The sequence below is a fragment of the Neopsephotus bourkii genome, unplaced genomic scaffold, assembly GCF_033783945.1.
Source record: "Neopsephotus bourkii isolate Nb327-2 ecotype Australia unplaced genomic scaffold, CSIRO-AGI_Nbou_v1 NB_1060, whole genome shotgun sequence".
Taxonomy (NCBI): Eukaryota; Metazoa; Chordata; class Aves; order Psittaciformes; family Psittacidae; genus Neopsephotus; species Neopsephotus bourkii.
The window spans coordinates 3,504,314-3,530,244 of record NW_026901548.1 but is presented as its reverse complement, the minus strand read 5'-3'; the positions used below and the strand labels follow the sequence as shown (position 1 = coordinate 3,530,244).

General features: G+C 43.1%; 2 protein-coding genes across 2 annotated transcripts; both read left to right on the top strand.

The window, feature by feature from the left end:
* The first annotated feature begins 203 nt into the window (after positions 1 to 203).
* Positions 204 to 17,339, top strand: SS18L1 (SS18L1 subunit of BAF chromatin remodeling complex). Its single transcript, XM_061361633.1, has 11 exons — positions 204 to 504; positions 4,142 to 4,218; positions 5,510 to 5,594; positions 6,440 to 6,584; positions 10,451 to 10,648; positions 11,605 to 11,769; positions 12,681 to 12,782; positions 13,150 to 13,242; positions 14,434 to 14,553; positions 15,467 to 15,594; positions 15,798 to 17,339. The coding sequence occupies exons 1-11, from the start codon at positions 436 to 438 to the stop codon at positions 15,822 to 15,824; spliced, it is 1,209 nt and encodes a 402-aa protein (XP_061217617.1). The 5' UTR covers positions 204 to 435; the 3' UTR covers positions 15,825 to 17,339.
* A 1,550-nt stretch (positions 17,340 to 18,889) lies between these two features.
* MTG2 (mitochondrial ribosome associated GTPase 2) lies at positions 18,890 to 25,590 on the top strand. The gene is made up of 6 exons (XM_061361597.1): positions 18,890 to 19,122; positions 20,504 to 20,651; positions 21,219 to 21,334; positions 21,974 to 22,192; positions 23,420 to 23,558; positions 23,945 to 25,590. The coding sequence occupies exons 1-6, from the start codon at positions 18,946 to 18,948 to the stop codon at positions 24,337 to 24,339; spliced, it is 1,194 nt and encodes a 397-aa protein (XP_061217581.1). The 5' UTR covers positions 18,890 to 18,945; the 3' UTR covers positions 24,340 to 25,590.
* Positions 25,591 to 25,931: the final 341 nt, after the last annotated feature.

Genomic DNA, 25,931 nt, shown 5'->3' with positions numbered 1-25,931 from the left:
CTCCATCGCCGCGCTGGCGCAGTTGGCGTACAGAGCGGCCGTCCTACGCAGTTGGCGCAGGCGGCGGCTGCCGGCGGAGGCAGGGAGCCGCCGCTCGCCTGCGACAGGAAGCCCGGCAGCAGGGACGCACCATGTGCGGCCGGCGGGGAGGCGGCGGCGCGGCGGCGGCGGCGGCCGCTTCCTGCCCCTTCCCCAAATCCCCGCCGGTGCTCCCCCGGCCCGAGCCGGCGGCGCGGGCAGCGAGGCGAGGGCGGTGCGGGCCGGTGGCGGTGCGGGGCCGGTGGCTCTTTGCGGGGCGCAGATCGTACCATCTGCGGCGGCCCCCCCCTCCCCGTGCACTGCGGAGAATCCCTGCACGGCAATAGCAGCCAGATAATAACAATATTATTAGAGGCTGGAACAGATATATTATAGCCACATACAAAAAACCCCACCATGTCGGTTGCCTTTGCTTCTGCTCGCCCAAGAGGCAAAGGGGAGGTCACCCAGCAAACTATCCAGAAGGTAAAAAAACCAGCATGCTTTTATACAGCGGATTTTAGCCGTTTCTTCCGCCCGTGCCCCCGGAGCTGAGGAAGGAGGCGGATTGCTGGGGCGAGCAGGAGAACCAGGGAATTTGCGAGGGCTGCAGAGATGGACAGCTGGAGAGAGAGGTGGGGGAAGGAGGAGGAGGAGGAGGTGGAACAAAGCAAAGGTGTTCAGATCGCTGCAAAGAGAGAGCCGGAGGAGGACTTGGGAATAAAATCGGGATGGCACGCTATCTCTGCCGCTCGGAAGGGGGGAAAAGCTGCCAATAATACATTGGGAGATGGCAATGCAGTTAATATGATTAATTCAGGACGGTGTGTCAGCTTCTGCACCCCAAATCCCCAAATCCAACCTAAAAGAAAATTGAGTTAAAATAAAACAGTGAATTTGCAAAGGTTTTCTTTTGTATTTGGGTGCGGAATGTTAATCTCTCTGAAGATAGAGGGAGCACCGCTCGCTGACATCCCTCACATAGCGGTATTTGCGAGGTGCTGATGGACATTTCGTGACAGACAAAGGTTTAGGAAGGGTTTTCTCTGGGGAGCAGCTCCCCGCATGGGTGTCAGGCGGAGGCCGGAGCGCGGGGCTCCCAGCTGGGAAGTTATTGTCTCCTGCTCGGCAGGGCTGCAGCAGGGACCGCACGCACATGCCCGGCGCCCCTTCCTCCCGCAGCCGGTCACGGTGCGTGCCGAAGAGGCTGGAAATGCCAGGGAAGAACGAGCGTGTTTCCACCGCCACCGCTGCTCGGCCCCCGTGGGGACGGGGTGCGGGTGCGAGGAGCGGTCGGAGCGAGGCGTGCGGGTGCCCGGAGCGGTCCAGCGTGAGCAGGGACCGGGGGGGGCGGAAGCGCCATTGCTGCCCCATCAGTGAGCGGGCTTTGGTGCCCGGTTATGACTTCTAAGGAAAACCCCAAACCCTCAGTGGAAGCCTTGTGACAGAGCAGAGATGAAGGCAGGGAAACTGCCGCAAGAGAGGCTGGGGAAGGGGCTTGAGTCTCTGGAGGCTGGAAACTGATCCCGTTTGTGCCGCTCTCACAGCACGTGTGGGATTGTGGAGTGATTGATTTTATATACTAAAATGTTTCGGACTCGGTGGATAAATTTCTCTCTATCCTCCACATTGGGTTCATAATTCAGATAGTTTGGGCTTAAACTCACGCCTGTGGCCACAGACAAAGGGCAGCCAAAGGAACTCAGTTGGATTTTCAAACTCTTCCCTTTTACATGTTCATCGACTTTATGGAAGTTTCAAAACGTTATTTCTTTACAAATAATGTGTAAAACCGTCTCGTGTCTCAGGTACAGCTGCTGGTTTGTTACTTCAGGACTGCTGGTTTGTTACTTCAGGACTGCTGGTTTGTTACTTCAGGAGTGCTGGTTTGTTACTTCAGGACTGCTGGTTTGTTACTTCAGGACTGCTGGTTTGTTACTTCAGGAGTGCTGGTCGATGCCGAGCTGTTGGCACTGATTTCTGGCAAGTGATGGTGTTGAGAAAGACTTGAAGGCACAGAAGTGGGATGGGCTCTATAGTCATGTATAGAAATGGGGCAATGAGGGAAGAGTGTAGAAAAGGAGCAGATGCCATGCTAGAAGCTTTACAAGTATATTAAAGTGAGCTTTGTGGAGCACATACCAATTTAATGGAAAGATTCTTATTTGTGTTTGTGGTATATAAGGATCTTACTTTTATTTATTAGCTCAATTTCAAGAGCCTTTCAAAGCCGTTACTATTCCAGTACCAACAGCTCCTAAAATCAATTTCACATGGAGGAAGTCAGAGCCTTTGGCAATAGAGCAGTGACAGTGATGCTTTAAAATAGTTCCTCAAACAGCATTTGGAGGACAGTAAACTTCAGCTTCTTCTGTGCAATGGAAATCAGCACTTGGTTACTGAGTTTACTAAGTGTACTGACTTAGGAAGTCAGGAAAGAGCTATTCCTGATTCCTTTATTGGTAAGGAAAATGTTCTTCGGCTAATTGTAGAAGCATAGTCCTTTTCTGATGAAGATATGCGTAATACTGCTTGGACTCTTGCTGTTGAATACGTATCTTAACTGAATGTGAGAACGTTGTCGGTGATGTCTGTTGTGGAAACTGAAAAGGACACGTCTGTAGTCTTTGCTGATTCAATATGCAGAGTTTCCACTGAGATGGGTGAATGTTCTGCACGACAGCACGAAACAAAGAGCTGCACTGGGAACCAGGCAGGAGTGTTTTCCCTTCAAATTCCAGGCTCACCTTGGGTTGCCACGTGAGCACGGGCACACGGGCAGGAGGAACACGGGCCCTTGACTGACCGGGTTCCGATGTTCCCTGTCAGGGTGCAGGGTGCAGCCTGTGGACCACAGCAGTGCCTCTGCTCCTTGCCCCTTGCTGGGGAGCTCCACGGGATCGCTGCAGTCGGTGATGGACAGAGGGGTCCAGCCAGGTTCAGCCCAACCTGCAAAGTACAAGCAAGCACCAGGAGCAGCTGTGCTCTCTAAGGCAGTGATTGAGAGTGCATTGGAAAGACTCTTTGCTTATTTGCTGATAATCTAACTCTTTGCATGTGAACGGCTCAAGAACTGGTTCTGATCAGAACTCATACCTACACAGATTAATTCACACTGTCAAAACCATCTTATTCTTTCCTCAAGAGTTCTTCTGTCCCGATGACACTGTGGGTCAAAAGCCCAATCTTGCAAGCACTTAATAGCAGCAGTACCTACAATCTGTATTACATGGTGACTTTTTGCCAGAGGCAAGTCTAAGTTTGTGAATACTGTTGTTATTTTTCCATTCACTCGCCCTCAGAAGGCTCCCATGTCCACAGGAAAGCTGGGGGAAAGAGGCAAACTGTTGTAGTTGAAATCTGAAAGGTGTTTTAAGCTTATAATTGCATTATAAGTTCATGACATAAAGGTCAGTGGTCATTCTGTCCAGCAGCTCTGAGCCTCTTGGAACAAGTCAGTCACTAGAATTTACTGCATGAAGCTAAGCTAGCAGCCACTGATAAACATAAATGAACTGATATGTAACTACTTTGCGTTTTCATTGTAAGTCCTCCCTGCATTAGGACTGAACTGAACCCCACAGGACATGTTGGGATGTAGTTGTCTTCAATGTGGTTTCGGTGGATCCAGTAATGCGTATTTTACACTTCCTCAGGCTCGGTAGTCTGCACATGGTAGTCCCATGCAGGAAAAGTAGTGGGTTCAGACTGCTTGAAAGTGTTTCTCACTTGAAAGTAGACATGTCACCAAAATCTGTGGTTTTGGAAGGGGCGAGTGATGGCTTAGAATGAGGCAGAGGTGTTTCATAGCAAAAGCATTTGCCTTCTGCAGCATGAAAATCCATCTGCCAAGGAAGGAGCAAGAAAGGTAAGCCCCTTGGTTCTTCTGTGTTGGGTATTTCAACCGCTTTCTTTAAGGAGAACTGTTCATAAATGAATGATTTGGAAAGCACAACCTCGTGGCTCAATAAAATCATGTGCAGGAACCTTGTAACATCCCAAGGCATGAGAACAGACAAACCACCACCCACTGCCATGAAAGGTGACTGTGGGGCAGCACAAACCCACGGGACTTCAGTATGGTTCTCTAGTAATGTGTTTTGATCATATTTCTTTTATGCAGATGCTAGATGAAAACCACCACCTAATACAATGTATTATGGATTATCAGAGCAAGGGGAAAACTGCAGAGTGTACTCAGTGAGTATTACGAGTTTTGGAGCATGTTAGAACTTTTGGGTGTATTTTTTGTCAGGAACAGTCCTATGAACAGTTCTGGTCACTGAGAATACTTGGGCTCTTTGTTTAGATTCACTTGTATTTATGAATGGATATTGTTCTCGGAAGGGAGGGCTTTTCCTGAAGGATTTGATCATTTAGTATTTACAGTATTTTTAACTGGTCATTTATTATAATAATTATAAACAATGATGGTTATTGGATCACTTGCTCTATGCAGATTCATGAAATAAATTTATATATGCAATATTAATTCATTAAAGTAGAATCATGTATAAAGTTAATACATTTTCATCAGAAAGTAATTCAGTGTTAAAGATCAGCCATGTGGTTACCTGTGGTTAAAACCCTGTGCATGTAGAAGTACCAGTTTGTATCACAGCTTACTGTTCCTAATCTTTAGTATTTTAGTTTAATAGATATAGCCTTTGGGTGCTAAATCTCAGCCAGAGGAGCAGCCAATCTGCCCATGAAAGGTCAAGTCATGGGGCTGTGCTTTCAAGCTACTTGTCTAAGAAAGACCCCTTCACTAAAGAAGTCGTGTCACTGTTCTAGCTTCATCTTTCCTTCTTCCCCACTTCCCAGCCATTTTCCTCTGATCAGAAGACAACTCATGCTAAAAAAGCATTTATGCTCTTGGAACCCTCCTCCCTGTTTCCAGAGGTTTGACTCCTCACTTTGCTCAGCGGCACAGCTCTCGGGTGCCCTTCTGGTCTGTACTATGAGCTCTTCCAGTTCATTGAGAGCTGTGAAGAAGCATCAATGGTTGAGGTGGTGCTTACTTGAGTAAACACTCCAGTTGGAGCACTCTTGAAAGAGCCCTTGTTCTTCCCAGCTTGCTGGCAGAGCACAGAGGTTTTGGGTTTGGGAGTTCTGGAATTTCATTGCTCCTAAGAGCCTTGTTAAACAGAGGAAGTGCCCAATTGTTAGAGCAGCTGCCCCAGTGTCAGTACTCAGAGACTGAGGTCCCAGCTTCACAATTCACTCAGGGCTTTCAGTGGAGAGAGTGTTTTACCTCTCCTCTCCTCCAGGTTTACCCATTTGTAGAAGAGGTGATGAAGACACTGATGCTTGATGAAAAGCAGGACAGCACAGATATAGCTCATTACTGTAGCTATTTATTATGAGGGTTGAAACGTGGGATAATGCGATTTAATTGATCAGTTATAAATGGCACAAAAAAAAAGAGGGAAGTTTGGAATTTTCTGTAACGTTAACCCTTTCCAAATGAGCTTTACTCCTTATTCTGTAGATACCAACAAATCTTGCACAGAAACCTGGTTTACTTGGCAACAATAGCAGATTCTAACCAGAATATGCAGTCCTTGCTTCCTGCAGTAAGTACCAATACCATCAGATACGGAAATGTTCTTTGATTTTGTTACTGATCCATGTCAATAAGCTTTTATTTAGTGTTTCTCCAGCTACAAGTTTTGAAGTGGTCAAGTAGACCCCAAAACAAATCAAAAGTTACTTTTACTGTGCTTAAAACACATTCTTTGGGACATTTGTGTTAATCTCTGTCTCCATAACTAAGTTCTGTATGCTATAAATGGTGCAGTGGTGCAGGGCTGAACAGCCTCTATGTGTTCCAGGTTCATTATTCTTTACCTATTCTTATTGTATCCTTTACTCAGGAAGAAAAAAAGCCACTATGTTATGTGAAAAATCTAATTCAGCATTCAGCCATCAGTTTCTCTTTAAATATTGTGTTACTCTGGCTAAAGGGATTGATTCTGGAGGTATAACTCAAAATACAGCATAGCTTTATGCTTGACAAAGGTCAACTTGTCAGCACGCTTCTGTATCATGGTTGCTAAAGCATCTCCCCTCTGCAGTTATGTTCTGACCAGCACAAAATGAAATTCATGTCCCTTCCAATGCAAACCATTCTAGGATGCTATGATAAGTACAGGAGAATGGGCACAGAAGCCAGACTCTGTTATAAGCACAGTTTTCAGATTTTCCCTGGCCTGCCTGCTGGCTTCTCTGTGTCATGCTGAATGTCATTCACACACAGGAGTCAGATGAAGAAAGGTTTAGGCAAGGAAGCCCAGAAAGTGAAAGAAACACATATTTAATGAAGGCAGTTTTCAGTCATAGTCAGGCTAATTTGGGGGCTATTATTTTTTCTAATTACAAACCTAACCAAACCTTTGCTTCTCCTCCCTGTTATTTGCAGCCACCAACGCAAAACATAAACTTGGGCCCAGGAGGAATGACTCAGAGTGCATCCAACCAATCTCTCCATTCACAGAGCAATCTCAGTGATGCAATCGGGACGGGCCTTCCTCCTTCCTCCCTCATGCAGAGTCAGATTAGCAATGGTGAGCTTTGGTCCCCTTTGTGCTGCTTTGCTGTTGCTTGGCAACAAAATCATTAATGCAGAATATACTTACAGAGCTGTAAAAGATCTCTCCTAACTCACCTTTCAGGCATATGGGGGTTTCAGGCACATGCTGAAATCATCACAAAATGGCTACAGTCAATAATGATGCTGGCTTCTGCAAGGACTCCAGTCTGCTTTGTGTTTCTATAGGGGAAATTAAAACCATCTTTTTCATGAAATGCCTAATGAAAAACCACCACGTAAAGATGCATCCAAGTTTTTAGTCAGAAAAATGGTATCTTGTGGTGTTTTTCTCTTGAAAGTGGAGGGGTTGGCCAGGGGGAAATGGAATTGCTTGCATGGCTAAGCACATAACCAAGCCTTTAGATTGCAAAGACCTTCCAGGATACGTGCCCTCCTAACAATAACTTGGTGTTGCATCAGTCTTTGTCCTCTACAGAAGCTTGCAGAGCTTGTACTACATAGCCAAAGAGCCTGCGCAGGCATTTCACATGAATGAGATAATATACTTTGGTCTATTTGTGTTTGTTTGCGGAACTGAAACTAATCAAAAGACAAACCAATTGGTTTTACTCTGTGCATTTTATAGTATGTATATATTTATTTTGCAGTTCCTAGTTTTTTAGGCAGTTCTGGTTTCTGTGGGTCTTTCCCAGAGTGACAAAGAGAAAAACCAGTCTCTATGAATAGAAGTATCTGATTGTAAAAGCACCTTGGAAGGGGGACTCGAGAGCAGCTGCAAGCCATGAAATGACTTCTGAGTTCTTAAAAATCCATTTGTGGTCAAGCTGATGGTACCTGTTAAACTGATGGATGAGGTGCCTACTTTAAACAGTTACAGCTTGTAAAGTGAACTTACTGAATTTATCTGGGCCTTCTTTTTTGAGAGATTTATTACCTAGTATAAGTACTATAATAAGTCAGTCAAACATTGGTTTATGTTGCTAAGAATCTACATTTTCAGTGTTATTCCTGCTGTTTTTTCTAATATGCTCCCCAGCTCTTTATAGTCATTTAGTGCTGATTGAAAGAACCAGCCTCAGAACAGAAGCAGCCAGGGCAGTTTACCTCATGTTGCAGGTTTACCTTGCATTGCCCCAGCCTGATACTAAAACCCAGGCTGAGTTGTGGGGGGTCTCAGGGTAGTTCATTCTCTGCCTGGTCACGAAGACTCCATCACTTGGGCAGTGGTAGCTATTCTGTCATAGACATACCAGCCCTGGGAAGCTGACTGAGGACACAGCTACAGTTCAGAGCAGAGGTGTAACTGAGGATGTAGGAGCTTGCCTCTCCTGAGTAGCCTGGGTAACAGCAGCAGTGCTGGCATGTGCTCTGCTGTGAAAACAGGGCCCTTACACCCTTGGGCTTGGGGACACTCCCCTGGGTTGCCAGTCTCTAATGCTACTGTCTCTGTGCCAGCCAGAATTGAGTCAGCACAGTGACAATGCCCTCATGATGACACAGCATTCCTGAGGCTGACTTTGAGACTGAGTGATTCTTCTGCATCGGTCAACAATTGTTGGACAGCATTTTGGGGGAAAATAGGAATAAATATGCAGAAATAATTCCAATATAGGGGCTCTGGCACTTGTAGTGATTTCTCATCTAATGGCAGTAGAGATGAAAGTCTGTCATGGACACGTACAGTGCTGTAAGAGGGGGAGGAAAAGGGAAGAAGCCACAGAAGCTGCTACCTTTTATTCTTTATTGCCCTCAGTTAGGACTGTACAGGAATCACCTCTGTGGAACAGTCACTACGCAACTACACACATGGTAACTGCATAGAGGCAGCTAGGTCAATTGTAATGATAATCCTTCAATGGGGACAAGCTAAAAAACAACCCACCAGGATTTCAAGTAAACCCCAAGTCAGTGATTCTTCCTGCCACAGCCCTGCAGGCAAAGCCATTCAGTTCAATGAACCAGCAGTGAAATGCAGCTGCCTCCAGACAGAATTGGGCTCAACTGAGAACTTTAACTGTTCAGAAATCAGGAATGAAGCCTTCCAAAACAACCCCCAACTGCCTTAGATCCATGAAAGTATGAAAGAGGTTCAGTGCTTTGTATTTATCCTACTGTTTTGATGTTTTTACTTACACACTTTTGGTCATGCTTTCCTGTTTTCCCTTACAATCACAAATTAGCCAAACCTATTGGGTTTTATTGCTCTAAAGGCCAAGATTCTCTAAGTTTTCCCATGCACATAGGGTGAGGTTTACCAACACTTGCTTCACTCCATCTCCCACAGAAAGCGGCTCTAGCTCTAGTCAAACACCATGTGGCTCTGTGTTGCACAAGCAGAAGTAGAAGCTCTACAAGACATACAAAACCTGGTGCAAAACAGAAGCTAGAGCTTGACCTGGCTCCACTGGTTTCTGTAGAGCTGTCTTACGTTGAAAATGCTGCTTGTATCTCTCCACAAGAGGAAACTATAATAATCTACAGCAAATTTGCCCATTTTGGTGTCTCTACAAACCATTCAGAGTAATTAATGAGGTCTGTACTAAGAGAATTAACCACATTTTTCAGAGGCTGTAGATACACTAGATAACTGTGAATTAAGATATCAGAATCTAATGCTACAACATGATTCTGTCTCTTCTTGGGATTCTGCATGTCTTCCATTCTACCTGCATTAACTTAGACTGACAACAATACAGCTGAATTTAGATAGACAACAATACACATTATCACATTTTAGAGAGTAACAATGCACCACAAAAACAACTTCCCAAAACTCATTCATAAAAGCACTTACAGCAACAAACAACAGAAAAATAAGAACCAGATTTCCCCCAATTTTAGTTACCCATCAATAGGATTTTTAAAAATAAGCATTCTTCCAAGTAAAGAGGATGATATAAACTCAGGACATAACTGGAGCAGTCTGATGGTTCCATACAATGAATAACTGGAGGAGTCTGATGGTTCCATACAGTGAATAACTGGAGCAGTCTGATGGTTCCATACAATGAATAACTGGAGCAGTCTGATGGTTCCATACAATGAATAACTGGAGCAGTCTGATGGTTCATACAAATACAGCTGATGTCCATACAATGAATAACTGGAGCAGTCTGATGGTTCCATACAATGAATAACTGGAGCAGTCTGATGGTTCCATACAGTGAATAACTGGAGCAGTCTGATGGTTCCATACAATGAATAACTGGAGCAGTCTGATGGTTCCATACAATGAATAACTGGAGCAGTCTGATGGTTCCATACAATGATGCTGGAAAGGGAATACTGTAATGACAGGGATTATTCTGGTGACTTGGGAGATTAATCTTCTGAAAGTCTGTGGTAATTCCAGTCAAACTTCAGGGCAGGGAGAGACAGGTTTGTGCTCTGAGAGGGTCCTTCATCACTTCTTACTCCCCAGCTAAGAGGGCTGGCTGGTGATGGAGCAACTGGACAGAAGCAGCAACGTGCAAAGTGTTTCCCAGCCACTCCTGTGCCTTCCCATTGTCACTATCTGTGTGAAGGAGGAGTCAAGAGCAGGACAGGAGGAAGGAAAGGACAAATTTCAGAGGGCTGGGATGTATCCAGAGGCCAGGTGTTTTCTCAAGTATCTGCAATTACTGGTTTATGGCATTGCTGCTGGTTTTGGTCTTCCTGTCTGCAGTTCTGTACTGGATTTGGCTGCCAGGAGAAGGAGGATCACTCTAACTGTGCAGTTTTATTGTCTGTAGATAACAGGGAATTTTAATAACAAGGAGTTTTTTCTTTGGTTTTGCCTTATCAGAAGGTATTTCAGAAAGGGCATGAGGGCTTTAATGCTCACTGTACATTGCCAATAATAGCACAGATTATTCTTGTTGCTCTCTCTAATTTTTCTAGGTCCTAATCACGTGTCTATGCAGCAGTCAGGCCAGAACACCATGCCCACGACCTCTCTGAGTATGACTGTCAGCAGTCATGGAACTGGGCCTGGTTATAGCCATACAGTGCCTGCATCTCAGAATGTGCCAATGCAAGGCCAGGGGTCAATAGGCAATTATGTCTCTCGAACAAACATCAACATGCAGTCTAATCCAGGTAAACTCCCTCTTCCTCCTTCTGGGCCAACTTGACTTTTCAGTGACCTCAGATGTTCACCACACTGGAATTTGCTCTGTAAATGTTTTCTGTACACGGTGACAAACATCCAAGAGGAAAAGACAGCTTTAACATCTCTGAATTGCTGGGTGTCAGGCACCAGCACACGTCAGAACTTTAACTCACACTGACTTGCTATGGTTAGCAGGGAACTGCGGGAAAGAGGGTGCCCTGGAAGTGCAGCAGCACTATCCCATAGCCCCTGACAGCGAATCCCACAGCTGTGGATCTGAGAAGCCCCTTTATCCTAGCTGAAAAGCCTGCCAAAGAGTATTACACATTTACTGTTTGTACATTATGACCCCTTTTTTGTTACTTTCTCACTGCTTTCAGGACATAGAGAGACTAGCAGACAACTCAGAATGAGCCTCTTCATTTGTAAGATGTGTTTGCTGCTGAGTACTGAGTGGCATGTCCAATGCTTTAGAATTCCTTCTGACAATAAGAAATGTAGAGATCAAATAAGTCCTAGAATGTCAGTTTATTTAAACTGTGTAATCATCAGGTATATAGTAAGATGGAAGCACAGGAGAGTTGGTCAGAAAAGAAATGCAGCAATGAATTAGTTAGAAGGTAGCATCAGTTCTTATTTCTTTCCTTAATCCTACTGTAAGAATGAGTATATTCTTTTAAATAAACTAATTATAGCCAAAACTAGATGTATTTTTAAATACCTAACTGGAGCAAATGGCAAGACCTGACCGTGTAATGATGTCCTTTCTGGATTACAGTGCAGAAGAGTTAAATACGTGCAGTAGGAAAACATCTGCCCCTGTGGAAAATTCACATCTTTATCGGGATGCATGTTAGCTGAAGGTTTTTAACTTGCTTCTGAAGAGACTAGGGAGACAACAGTCACATCCCTTTAGAAACAGTATTTTTCATGTGCATTGTAGTGTCCATGATGCACCAGCAAGCAGCAACGTCACATTACAACTCGGCGCAAGGAGGGAGCCAGCACTACCAGGGGCAATCCTCCATTGCCATGATGAGTCAGAGCAACCAAGGCAACAGCATGATGGGTCAGCGGCCAATGGGCCCCTACCGAGCTTCCCAGCAAGGTAAACTCTATTACTGGGTTATTGGTAGAGTTATTATTACACTGGTGATATTCAGTGCATCCTGTGGGGTAGGCAAGGCACCAGATTTTCCAAGTCACATTTCTGAACAGGGAATCCCATCCAGGAACACAGGGAATCTCAGATGGTGGAAGTATGATGCCAATCAGATGAACTTGAATCTATTTTCAAGATGTATCTATTTAATTATTTCAGGTCTTTAGAAAACATAATTCTGTCTAAAAGGGATCATATATCTCTAAAGAAAAGATGAACAATTTGATGTACAGCTCCCTCCAGCCACTGGGAATCTTGTCAGTTCTTTCAAATGGTATTGGATCAGCCATAACGTGGCACATTAACAAGGACACATTTCTGCAAAGAAGACATAGTTTGCCAGCAATTAGTACGAAAAATTAGGCCAAGGAAAGGAAAACCCCAGAGGATAACTGCCATGCTCTAAGACCTCTCTGGAAAAAGTTCTAAGAGGTAATAAAGCTGCTAGACTGATTCTAACATAAAGTGAATTTTGCTAAGAAACAAATTAATACATTAATTCAAATCTATTTAATCCTGACTGTTTTCTTGAGCATGGACTACATTCCTGTGCTTTCTAATAACAACAATTAGTAGATGAAATGTAGCCATTCCTATTGCCACAGAAGTGAGTGGGTTTAGGATATGGTACTGACCATTGCGTGACTTCAATTTCAAGCAGCTTTTCTGGCAAATACAAATTCATTTCCTTTTTCTAATGAGCGTAACATCTTTACAACTGCTCTGAACATACACTGCTTGTTCACTTCTCCAGTTGTAAACACTGTTTTCTTCATTAAGAATAGAAGAGATAAGATAAATAAGAACATCCCTTAGGAGTCCCCGGGCTCACTCAGTTTGCTCTCTTTGCCTTGCAGGTTCCTCACAGCAGTACATGGGTCAGGAAGAATATTACAGTGAACAGTACAGCCACGGACAAGGCTCGTCAGAACCTATGAATCAGCAATACTACCCAGATGGTAACTCCTCTGAGCTGTAGTACCGTGACTGCCATGTCCTAGGACGTGGCAAGCCCATTATGATTCATTCCCAAGTAAAATGCTAGAAAATTCTAATCCCAGGGCATGGCAGCGTGGTGCACAAAAAGACACATCAGTGCATCCTGCTATCCAAGCTGGCTCAGAAGCAGCATGAAGCCAAGTTTGGATTAGTAAATGCAAGAGATTTACCCCTAGATGTGACTTTCCTTCCCATACATTTGACCTCCTACCTATGGAGTCTCTATTTCTCAGCCTCATCTTTGTGCAGCTTTATGATACATCATTCAACAATATATATGTAGTTCTATTAACAGTGTGTCTGACAAATCTTTGCAATTCTTTGTAGGACATGGTGACTATGCCTATCAGCAGTCATCCTATACTGAGCAGAGCTATGACAGGTCATTTGACGACTCTACACAACACTATTACGAAGGAGGTAGGAAAATATATTGCAAATCTTTGTAAAGCAAGCTCTAAATACCCTAAAATACGAGTAAAATGCTTATGAAAAATGTAATTTCTGCATCACTTAACTGCTGTTCCTTAAGGACTGTCCAGGAAATGGAATTTAGGTATATATGGCATTTTTTATATCACGACTACACCAGACTGTCCACATGTTGGTACCTGTGTTGTGGCGCAGTCACGCTGTGCAGCTGTGTGGGATCACCAACAACTTGTGTGTAGCCTCATATTCATTACAAAAATGATCCTTGTTTGTAGCTGAGCAGGGTGGAATTAGAGCTATTGGTATCCTTCTCCCTTACATTAACAAACATTTTATATAATGTGAACAAAAATGGTTGTATTAAAGTAAATGGTTATGCTGACAAAGGTAAAATGCAGCTAGAAATGGGGTCAGAACTGGAAAAAACTGGCAGTCATAAATCGAAATTTCTCTGGAGTAAGAAAGCTCAGTGGTTAATTCCAACCAACTGGTTTCAACCTTACTTAATTCACAAATGGTGAAGAACAATGGGTTAAATGAAACTAGTCTTTGAAAATCAACACTATGAGTTTACAGTTTTACCACTAAAACCTCTCAACAGTAGTGCATCATAAATTCAGTGATACTGTTAAGATATCTGAACTCTAAATTAGCTGCAAAATGTTAATTATGATACAGTGAGCAGGCATTTAGGAAAAGCAGTGCTGTCTGTGTAGTCTCTGTGCATTTGGTTGTGTCAGGATACTGCAAATGGAGTTTTTATCAAAGGTATTTTAAAATGTACCAGTAACAATTTGATAAGTGGTCTTTGGGGTATGGGAATAAACATCAGTATCTACAAGAAAATACAGTGGGAGGGTGGCTTCTTGAGAAACCAGCTCTTTACCTTGGCTCCTTTATCTTTGGGACTCTGGTAAAAAAAATCCATTGAGAAACAGGTTCTTTGTTTTTCTGTATAGTGATGGATACAAACAAACAGCTCTCTCCTGTTCAAATGAACTAAAATTCACTAAAGAAATAAACATCCTGCTTGGAAAAATGCAATCAGCTCTTTCAGAAGAGTATTTGTCTGAGTTCCAGACCAAGGCTACTTCTGCCTTTGTCTTCCTCGTGACTCACGTGTACAGTGAAACACCCGCCTCACCTATAACCCAACTCTTTCAATGTTTCCCCCTTTAGGAAATTCCCAATACAGCCAGCAGCAGGCAGGATACCAACAGGGAGCTGCACAACAGCAAACATACTCCCAGCAGCAATACCCAAACCAACAAAGTTACCCAGGACAGCAGCAAGGATACGGTAAGCAGTCACTGACTGCCCAACTGTTTGCAGTACTTCATCCTGACACATCCTAAGCTAACATATGCTGAAAAATATTTCCTTGATTAACCTTGGGTATTGCATGTGAAGGGATTCTGGGCAGTAACATACATTAGTATGGCACTGCATTCCATGAATCCATCCTGAATCCCTCTCTTTTGAAAGAAAGTTAGAGAATACAGGTTTGCCTCATGTTGTCTTCCTGGTAAGTGTGGGCAGGAGGACACTGCCTGGATTCTCAGGCCTCCTGTACATCTCAGTTCTGCAGCTGACAGGACAAAATAACATTAACAGTCTGGAGAGTCACTCCTCCCTCACTTAGAACCATTCTTGCAGCATCAAAGGGGTTTCATTCCTTAGTGAGGGACTGACATGAAAGGAGAAGAGAGCCTTGAGCATTCAGTGAACACTGGTGTGGGGCTTTCAAACCCTTCAAGTCACCAGTGGCACTGTCATCAAAAGGATCCCAGTTTGATGTCTTCGAGCTTTCTGATCAGTTAGAGGCATCTTGTATGTATCCTCAGTCTTCATCAGAAAGAAACCATCAGCTTATTTAGTACAATATAACCAAATATAAACATCAGGCTACTCAGTACAAAACCAGGGTCCAGAGAGATCAGAATAATCTAAATCCCAGCTTTGAGGCAGGGGATTTCTGGTGGCTCTCCCAGATGTGATGGAACTTGACTGTGAACAGGCAATGTTAACCAAACTGGGACTAGATCATTGTTATTACTAACACCTCCTAGTGTAAAGCCAGAGGGGAGGTCCAGGCAAAACCTGCTGATAGTTCATACTCACAGAGCTTACTTTCTTACCATCATGTGTTACATTATGTTAAGCACAAGAACTCCCCCTCAAGCCTTAGTAGCAGCTTTCACTGTCTTCTCAGGTCCTGCACAAGGAGCCTCTTCACAGTATTCCAGCTACCAACAGGGACAGGGGCAGCAATACGGGAGTTACAGAGCTTCCCAGACCGGCCCATCCGCTCAGCAACAGAGGCCTTATGGCTATGAGCAGGTAAATCTTCTTAAATTTCTGCTATGAAAAAGCAGATGTAGCTGTTAGGTCCACTATAAACCTATCTGATAATTTGGTACAGGCATATTGGTGATACTTCAGTGGGCCTTTCAAAATTCATAGACCAAAAGAAATTGCCTAACTCGCTATTTGTAAACCTCTGATATATTATTCTCCAACGTTTTTATTTCTCTTTTTTATAGGGACAATATGGAAATTACCAGCAATAAAAGAGCATGTTCCTGTGTCAGATTCATTTCAATAGTATCTCCATCTTTTGAACTGGATGTACAGGCAGTTTTGATTAATTGTAATATGTTGGTTACCCCTTAGCACAAAGCAGCGTCTGTATGTGAACAGTGTTCATTTCATGCTGGATATGAAGCAGTGCACTACTGGTAACACGACAGTGCTTTAATGGTTTGATATTTGGTGCTGTGTATAGTACTGTATGTTGATACAATGCAGAAGTTTTTCATTTACCCCCCTCCCTAGCCCCATTTTTGATGTTTCTAAATAGCTTTAGGATCATTTGATCACAGTTGTGCCCCATTCTGGAAAACAGCCAGGTTATTCTGAAGTCTGGCTCAATACAGAGCCATTCAGTCATGTCTCAGTACAGCGAGTATCCTGTGGCAGGTTATTGATCTTCTTCTAACTGAATGCATTGAAGATTACCTGCTGGCCTCTGAAATCCATGGCTCTTTACTTCCTAAGATAAAGGTATGGATACATTCCTTACATGAAGACAGTTCTAAACTATGTGATAAAATTAACTGCAACTTCTGTAACACCTGCCCAAGTCTTACAATTAGGTAATCTGCTAAATCCACATTTCTGTTGTAAAAGGTACAGAAAGAGGATCCAAGCCTATATTCAAGGAAGTGTTAATCACTAGAGGCACCTCTTCTATATCCACGTAAACTAAGGTATTTCTACTGTGGAAGGGAAACCAGAAGGGACCTCTGAGATCTGCAGCGTCAGCCTCCTAGACATCAGTATTGCTTCATATTGTGCTTAGCGAAGAAAAACATCTGGCAAAACTCCAGTCTTAAATATACCACTCTAAATTCTGTAACTTCCATATCCATTTTCATGCCAAATCTTGCAAGCAGGTGGCTGGCATCCTTCTTTAGTTCTGATTCTTCCATTGCCCTTGCTCAGATTTTCCAGCAAGTATGACCATAAATACTGTCACATGATTTGGTCTGTTGTTCTTACAGTTCACCATCAGTTTTTATTTTCCTCTGATATTTTGACAGAAATAGTTCAAAACTAAAAGAAAAAAATCCATCTTTGTTGCAAATAAGCAGCTGAATTCAGCTTTAATTGTGAATCAGTGTTATGCATATAGAGAGGGGAACTATTAATGGGGTCAACCAGTGAGAGAATACCTATAGAGGGAGAATTTAGGAATAAAGACTAGTGGTATGTAAAAGCCAGTATGGACAATGTGAGTCACTTCTAGGCAGTTTTATACGTTCTTACAAAGTATTGATAAAAAGCACTTATAAAGTGCTAATATAAGTGCTGAAGGAAATACCATGGCCAAACTTCTCTGATGCAGAAGGCCAGGATGACCACACTGTGAGCAATTTTCATATGGGATTAACTGCAAATTTACAATATAAATACACCCTCTGTAGGTTGTTCTCCTTTTATTTACCTGAACTGGTGAATTTATAGGATTTCAGTTTGGGGTTTGAAAAACCAAGACCACAAGGAAAAGATCTCCCAATTCACTGCTTTTTTCTCTGTGAAGTCTTTACCTGGACAACTAGAGTTTACTATTAAATGTTGTCCAAGCACTGCCCATGCTACATTAATAGTTTTAATTACTGATTAAATAGTGGGTCCTCATTTCTCTCATCTTTCCTGCTGGTGTTTTCATACAAGGAACAGCAAGGAAGATTGCTTTCTTTACCATGTTAATATTACAGGTAGCCAGAAGAATGCAATATTGCTCTTTGCCAGCTTGGAAATATGCCTTTTATGTGGTTTTTTGAAAGTGCTGAAATACTGTGGAGAGAATATGAACACCACTTCAAATGGAACAGCAACATTACATCAATCTGAAATGTCTTACATTAAGAACTCCGTGAATGTTGTGTATATAATGTATTTGAAAGAGCACTTTGGAAATAGTTTGTACATTTATTTCCTAATTTATACATGATTTTTGGTGTTAATATTTTTATTGTTAATAACAAAATGTTTATTTAATGTGTTGTCCATTTTTATGTATTAATGTGGAAACAAAGTGATGCCAGCATTTGGACTTCTTCCATTAATTGTATCATTTTCTGGTTTGTAATACAGAATGCTTGGAAACTGTTTAGGTTAAATACTATCTGAGAATGAAGTTGGTGGTACGTTTTCTTATGGCACAGAGATTTGAATGGAAACAACAGATACAGGGAAATTCTTTTGAGCTGCACCTTCTCCCCTGCTTCTCTGCTATAACTTCATGGATGATTATACATGACGAAAGCTCGTCCCAAATTCACATTATTTGATATGTGAAGATCAGACGTTCTGTGTGTGCAGAGTGGATGTGAGCAATTCGTAGAATGGTTTGGGTTGAAGGGACCTTAAAGCTCACCCAGCTCCAACCCCTGCCACGGGCAGGGACCCCTTCCACTGGAGCAGCTTGCTCCAAGCCCCTGTGTCCAACCTGGCCTTGAGCACTGCCAGGGATGGGGCAGCCACAGCTTCTCTGGGCACCCTGTGCCAGCGCCTCAGCACCCTCACAGGGAAGAGCTTCTGCCTAAGAGCTCAGCTCAGTCTCCCCTCGGGCAGGTTCAAGCCATTCCCCTTGTCCCGTCGCTCACAAGTCCCTTTCACAGCTCACCTCACAGGCAGGGCGCAGCAGGGGCACTGTGCCACGGTGACCGATGGTGCGGGCGGACTCCTCCCAGGGCAGCGGCACCCGCAGCCGCACGGGCAGCCCCTGCACACGCGTTATTGCCGCTACCCGCTGCCGGGGGGACAGCGACTTCTAGCGACGTAAGACGGAAGCGGACAGGGCTTGCGCCCCTGAAGGGAAAGGATCCCAACACCGGGCCTCGCAGCGCTGTGGCCTGTGGGGGCACGGCGGGATGAGGCTTTCCCCTAACGGGTGCGTGAAGGGAAGCCGCGGGCTGTGGGGGGAGAGCGGCGGAGAAGCGGAGCGCGGCCATGGAGGCGCCTTCCCGCGCTTTCCCCACAGCAGCGCGGCTGCGCCTGCGTGCGGCCGTGGGGCGGGGCGGGGCGGGTCGCGGCTGCGCTGCAGGGGGGGGTGTCCCGGCGGCTGCCGGAGCCGTCCCGTTCCGTTCCGTTCCGTCCCGTCCCGTTCCGTTCCGGAGCCCAGCCATGCTGGCGCGGCGCTGGGCCGTGCTGGGCAGCCGGCCGCTGTGGAAGCCATTCGTTCTCCTCAGCCCGGTGCCGCTGCCCGGGGGAGGCCGGCCGGTGCCTTTCTCCACAACGTGCGTGAGGTGCTCGAAGAACAGGCGGCTGAGGGAGAAAAGAATTATTTCCGAAAGGAAACTGGTAAGTCCTGAAGGGAGTCGGCTGTTGGTTTGCAGGGCGTGCACAGGTCGAGGAAGCAAAAAGCCGTCCATAGCTTTAAAGCTAAGGGACTGTTTTGTGTCTCACGCATAGCAGTCAGCTGCCAGACACACAGCGCTTTATGTCAGACGCACTGCAGGCCCTGGAACGTTTTTCTTCATGTTCGTTTTCTAATTAAGCGTCTATGGAAAACCTTGTTTTGTAATGCTCTTCTTATGCACTTCCCATTTAAAGCACTAGTTCCCCGTCTCGCCGTGTGGTGGTGCCAAATGCTTTTATAAAAGGCTTTTTAAGAAATCACCGGTCACAGTATAACTGCTTATCGATAGTTAAAGGTTTTTTTTCCAGTTATTTATCCGGCGTCATAACATGAAGGCGACTTTTCCTCCCTCAAATACTGTTTGGCCTGTTTAAAGTGACCCTTATTGCTTATTTGGACTTCTTCCATTATTATGAAGTCCCTTAGTAGTGGGCAGAATTTGCATGTTACCGCAGTCAAGGTCATACTATCTCTTTTCATCCCCATCGTAAGCAATTTCAGCTGCCTGTATGAGTGTACTTATCTGATGTTTTCCCTTGAGGATATCAGCCTGCTTCCTGGGGATGGGTCAGTATCATCAAACCTATTTTGCTGACAGAAAAGCTGAAACAGTGTAATCAGTCAAATCTGAAGTTAATGTTGGAAATAGCGCTAAGACACAGAATTCTCTTTATATATATTTTAGCAACTGGTTGGGCATAAATTAAGGTTTCTTCTGCTTGTGTTTGGAGTTGCGTTTTATTCTTTGGCTTTAATACTTTTCTTAGTTGTTACAAGACTGAAGTTTGCTTTAATTTCATCACCTGGTGTAGAAAGGAATGAATCGATCAGAATATCCCTCCCACACATGCACTACGTCCGTTTTGTAAATTTCAGTTCAATTTAAAGAACTAAAAAGTTCATGTATATATTTTTGTTTGTTTTCATGAGTTATTGAGTGATTTTTACTGATAGTGTGGGCCCTTCTTTGGGCTACTTGTCAGCATTATATGACTGTATTAACAGAATGCTTTCCCTGTTGTTAGTTCCCTTAAAGTGAATTTTATACCTCTGATATCTAAGCTGCTGCACTGGTTATATCAGCATAGCCTCAGGCACTTACTCTTAAGGGGGTTCTTAAAAATACTTTAAAAAGAAAATTTTTGTTAGTATGCTGTATTTGGCGGATCTGTGAATAGCAGCAGAGTTCCAATTTCTTCTGGGTTTGCTTTTTCCTGTTGAATGGCCCCCATCGTGACTCGGAACAGCAGGTCTGCATATTACTGAGTTTTGCAGAGCATTAACTTCTTAGCAGATGACTGATAAACTGTACTTCTCTTCCAGACACGCTACTTTGTGGATCACCGGAAAGTGCGTGTGGTTGGAGGACAAGGAGGAGTAGGAGGACATTCTTTTTATAGTGAACCCAGAAAAATATTTGGAGGTCCTGATGGTGGAAACGGAGGTGATGGGGGTCATGTCATTTTGAAAGGTAAAACTTAGTGATTTTGTTTCATGTTGTCTTACTCCTTAACATGTCCCCACCACCCCAGCAAAACCAGCCCTACAGGTACGGTAAATGTCAAAAAAGTGAAAATGGGTGTTTCTGTATAAGATGGTTTTGCTTTTTAGGTGTTATCCTGAGCTGTGGTAACAGGGACATAAATGCCTTAGAAAACGTTTTGATAGTCAGAGTATTTTGCAGACATTTTGGTGGCTGGTGTCTGATTATGTTACGATAAGGCTGGGTTCTGAGCAAATTTTAAGATGGATAAAACTGCTTCTGCCATCGCCCCGCTCCAAAATCTATAACATGATTTTTCCAGAGCATTTTGCAATGGTTGATTTTTTTTTGAATGATCACTTAATAAAGTGCATGGTTAGTAAACAAAGGCAGTTAAACTTCATCTTAACTTTCCTTAATATTAGTAGTTCCCTCATATGTTGAGACAGTAAATAGGATATTAATTCATGCAATATTTTAAAGGGAAAGAACAGTCAAGAGGTTGCTCTTCTGTGCCTGTTCTGTTGTTTAAAATATGTGCATTTTGCTTTGCAGCTGACGAGCGAATGAAATCTCTTTCTTCAGTCCTCCCCTTTTATCAGGGTTTCCATGGAGAGAGAGGAGGAACTAAAAACTGTTATGGAGCTAACGGTGCATATTTATATGTTAAAGTAAGTAAATGAAGGTTGCATGCTGTTGTGTTAACTTTGTGTTAACCTTGCTGGTTTTCAAGGTTATTGTGAGAGAATCTCATGTGTGTTTTTGCAGGGAGCTGTGTGTGCTGGGTCTGCTAAGACAAGGCTAGTTGGCACACAGGCAGATCAAGCTGCTTGTAAAGGTGTTTGTAAAAATAAGACTTCTTTGGAAGATACATCTGGCCAAAACAGATACTGTCCTGATTTGCTCTGCTTCTATAGGTCATATGCCTAAAGGAGTCATAACACAGAACTTCTTCAACAGGAGCAGAATTTTTTTTCATACTTTTTTTCTCCAACATGCCTGTTTTGGTTATGAGAAGCAGTATGTTTGTCAACTCACTACTGTGCTTAGGCTCCTTTTCTCTCCTTTCTTGAAAGAAAGAGGGTTATGGTTCTGTTAACACTTAAATGGACTGCAGTTGTCTCACCAGCGCTGTTCGGGTTCAAAAGGTGTCTTGTGAAATCCACTTCTCTTTCTGGACTCCTCATCTTGAGAATATGAAGGGATGATTTTCAGCAAATCTGAAGGCAGCTGATAAGGGTTCTGCTGAAGACAGTTCTGCTGCACACGTCAAGCTCAGTTTAACACTTGGCATCTCTCTTGTCTTTAAGGTACCTGTAGGTACACTGGTTAAGGAGGATGGGAAAGTTGTGGCTGACCTCACTCAACATGGAGAAGAGTATGTTGCAGCTTATGGAGGAGCTGGAGGGAAAGGTAATCGCTTTTTTCTTTCCAATGAAAACCGGTCTCCAACAACATTTACTCCAGGAGAGCCAGGGCAGGAGAGGGTCCTCCATCTGGAACTAAAGACAACAGCTCATGCAGGACTGGTGAGTGTCACTGTTGGTTCTTCAACTTTCTTACCATTGTAGGATGACACTTGACTGACTGAAGAAATAATGTTTGATAACGTTTTGTTAGTCACTTGGCTTGCTTCTTTAGAGATGCAATTCGATGCTTTCTTGCTGTTGCTCGGTAGAAGGATGTCCAGAGTGATTTGCAGAGCTGTCGCTCTCTTGATCCTTGATGTCATCATCCTTCTGCTCAAATCAAAACTATGTATAGAAAAGCAGTGTGTGAGACTGATTAGTGATTAACAGACTTGCTGCTTGTGTACGGAAGGCTCTGTCTGCTGATTCTGTAGGTAACAGCACAGTATGGAGAGTTCTTCTAAATTAGTTTCTGCTTTCTTGTGTTGGTTTTTTTTTGTTTTAAACCAAAATTGATAAATTTCAAATCATCTTCTGTTCCATCCTTATGTTTTTTTTCCTTTACAGATATTTAATGTTTTACTTTGTTTGTTCCAGGGTTAACATCCTCTGAAATAAAACATACTATTTAGACATGAATGCAAAGTCAGTTTAGAGTTTATGCAATTTTCCTATCTAAGCATGTAAATGTTTTAAGGCCAGCTGGTAAAGCTGTTAAAATGATGCTTTGCTGCATAACAGCAGTTCAATAACTGCAGAATAACTGTCTGGTCTAGCAGAATTATTTAGAGTAAAAAAAAGAGTTGGCATTGGTGGATCAATATGTGTAATTCTCTGACTGGTTGAACACATGAAAATTCTTGCTTTCTCCCTGGAAGGCCAGGTTTCAATTTAATTCTTTGATGTTGAGTCTATGAAGAGAGTGAAATCCCAAACTTGTGTCTTACTTATAGGCCAAACTGAGTCAAGGACAAATCCAATTCTGAATTCTTATGGAAAATAATAAATAGGAGTTAGAAAACACAGATAAAATGGGAAGTGCTGGATGAAGTGTCATAACGTTATTTCAGGGTAAAAGAGCCCTCTTGGTTCTGGACAATGTAAATACTTAAGATGGCATAAAGAAAGTTAAGGGGATCTATTTCATGTTCATGAGAAAATATATTTATCATAAATCAGGATTTAGGAGCAACAAAACATGAAAACCAGGATGCTTTTCAGATCTAAGTATGCAAAATTAATGTTATGTTCATCCTGGAAAAACCTTGCCACATCTGTAGAAGCTTACAGTTGGTTTTTATCAGGATTAGCCCAGAACTGTGGCTTTAATAAGTGTTTGTGTTCCAGGTGGGCTTTCCCAATGCTGGTAAATCATCACTCTTGAGAGCAATCTCCCGTGCCAGGCCAGCAGTGGCTGCTTACCCCTTCACAACCCTCAACCCTCACGTTGGCGTCGTCCAGTATCGTGACTATGAGCAAGTAGCAGGTCAGAACTGTAGTAGACTGTGTGTACTTTGCTAGCAGTTTGTGTCACTGGGGTTTTACTGCAGAAGTAAGTTCAGTAGTTTTGTAGAATTCTTGTTGGTTCTAAGGAACTTCAAACAAAACAATACTGAAAATCCATTTCACATTCACTTATATGTGCCCTTAATAGCAAACTAGCAATGTGCGTTCTCTTCTCTTGAATGAAATCAATTGAGGTGTTTTAAAAGATAAGAGCAGCTAAACTTATTGTGAGGTGTTGGTGCACTGAGATGTAGTTCTAGAAGTACTTGTACTGGCCAGTAAAAAACTGGCTTGGGGTTTCTTTTTGTTTGATCTTTCATTGTTATTGGATATGTTGGATTCACTGTGGAATTTCTCTCATTGTAGTTGCTGACATTCCTGGCCTAATAAAAGGTGCTCATCAAAACAGGGGCCTCGGGATGGCCTTCCTAAGGCATATTGAACGCTGCCGCTTTCTCCTGTATGTGGTGGATCTCTCTGTGTCTCAGCCGTGGATTCAGCTGGAAGACTTAAAATATGAACTGGAACAGTATCAGAAAGGATTATCTGAGAGGCCTTGTGTTGTCATTGGGAATAAGATTGACCTTGCTCAGTCCAGGATCAATCTGCCACTCCTTAAAGAACACATAGCTGACCGGGTCATTGCGTTGTCTGCATTGACAGGAGACAACCTAGAAGAACTGTTTTTTTGTTTGAGAGAACTGTATGATGCTTATGTGAAGACAGAACAATCACGAGGGGAAAGCCCAGTTAAGTGGTAGGAACCAGAACTGAGAACTGTACTGGAAGGAGGAAAAACCCCATAATTTGATTAGATTGCATCTGTGTGGTTTGGGGTTTAAGTGCAAGGACCCAGCATCTGGAGTTGTTCTGGGCTGTTGCATTGGGAAAATGTTTGCTTGTTCCTCTTTGAGATGTCTCAGGTGTTTTACAACAAAATTTGAGAACTGTGATCATGTTGGGTGTTGAATTGGAAATGTGGATCTCGTTTGGCATTGGATGGTTAATTATGGAATGAAGAGAGTGCTGTCTAGTAGGTACGACTGAAGCTCAGGATCTGCAGGAGCTGTTGCCTTGCTTTCTGGATCAGAGTGAAGTGGTTTCTCCTTTTCACTAATCAAAAAGTCTGAAATAAAAATCAGGTGGTCCCATAACCACTTTCAGTTGTCTTCTCTTAAACTCTTCTGTTTTGTGTTCTCAGAGGAGGTGCAGCTGCTCTGTGTCTTAGGGAGGAGAAGTGTGAAACGGTTGCAATTAATCATTAAAATTATTTTCTCCTTAGTATGAATAATTAACTGTCTTTAAATGCTGGTAGCAGCTACTTGGTTCTGTAAACTAACCAGGGACAGTCATTTGAGACTTACTTCTGAGTTCTCCAGTTTCTTTTTCTTCCAGATTCCTTAAGGAATCTCAAGCAATGTTCTCAATGTTCTGAGAAATAGGCTTAAATATCCCAAATTAAAGAAATACAGAGTTCTCTGCCTCCCCTTTCTCTCCCACCCCCCCCTTTATTTTTTACTATGTCATTTTGTGGGCAGTGTTCTTAAATGTTGTTTTTTAGGAATTCAGAAATTTTTATTTAGTACAGTGAGTCTTTGCTCTCTCCTCATGCTGAAAGACGAGCTGCTTCTGTATACTCCCATTGTATTTTGTGTGAAATACTATCTTTATAGTGAAAAGCCAATATTTACCAAAGCTTTTTCATAAGGGGCCCTAACAGACTTGTGGACTGCAGAGACACAAATACTGAAGTAGCCAAGAGAAACAATTGTTCTTGAGCTTTTATATGTTTCTTGATTTTTAAAGCAGGTTAACTTTGCCTTCCGCACCAGCAATCTGGAATTGTAGACCTTGCAGGTACTTTGTCACATTAATGAAGTACAAAGTAAACTCATCAACACCATCATAAAATAGAAAGAGGTTTGTGAGCTTGGCTTTGGGATTTCTTTTTCAGGAAACACAATAGTTTTAAGGACAGTCTGGTACATAATAAAACATGCACCTGTTCCTTATCTTTGATGGAGTTTTGTTGGCTTGCAATAAGCATTTCATTATGTTTAAACTGCAATTGGCTATTTTCTACTGTATCAGCAGTAGTGGGAATTACTGGGTGGGTTTAAAGAAGAAATCTGCTGTAGTCTATAACTTCTTTCTGCACACTGCAGTGAAGGGGCTAATTCTCTCTGCTTCTATCACTTTGCACACTGATGTCATCTGGTACCCTAATGCTTCTCAATGGTGCGTCCTTAACAGACTAGCTTTCTGGATTCCGTGAACAATGGGCTTTTCCCCTGCCTGCCTCTGGCTGGGAAGGAGCAGTGTTGTTCTATCTCTGAATTAAAGCTCAGCCTGC

What these genes read in the sequence shown, in the direction of transcription:
- SS18L1 (XM_061361633.1), top strand. Translation starts at nt 436, where the DNA reads ATGTCGGTTGCCTTTGCTTCTGCTCGCCCAAGAGGCAAAGGGGAGGTC. An exon ending in CCCAGCAAACTATCCAGAAG is followed by an intron (nt 505 to 4,141) that starts GTAAAAAAACCA and finishes TCTTTTATGCAG; the next exon opens with ATGCTAGATGAAAACCACCA. An exon ending in GCAGAGTCAGATTAGCAATG is followed by an intron (nt 6,585 to 10,450) that starts GTGAGCTTTGGT and finishes TAATTTTTCTAG; the next exon opens with GTCCTAATCACGTGTCTATG.
- MTG2 (XM_061361597.1), top strand. Translation starts at nt 18,946, where the DNA reads ATGCTGGCGCGGCGCTGGGCCGTGCTGGGCAGCCGGCCGCTGTGGAAG. An exon ending in TTATTTCCGAAAGGAAACTG is followed by an intron (nt 19,123 to 20,503) that starts GTAAGTCCTGAA and finishes CTTCTCTTCCAG; the next exon opens with ACACGCTACTTTGTGGATCA. An exon ending in GGGTCATGTCATTTTGAAAG is followed by an intron (nt 20,652 to 21,218) that starts GTAAAACTTAGT and finishes TTTGCTTTGCAG; the next exon opens with CTGACGAGCGAATGAAATCT.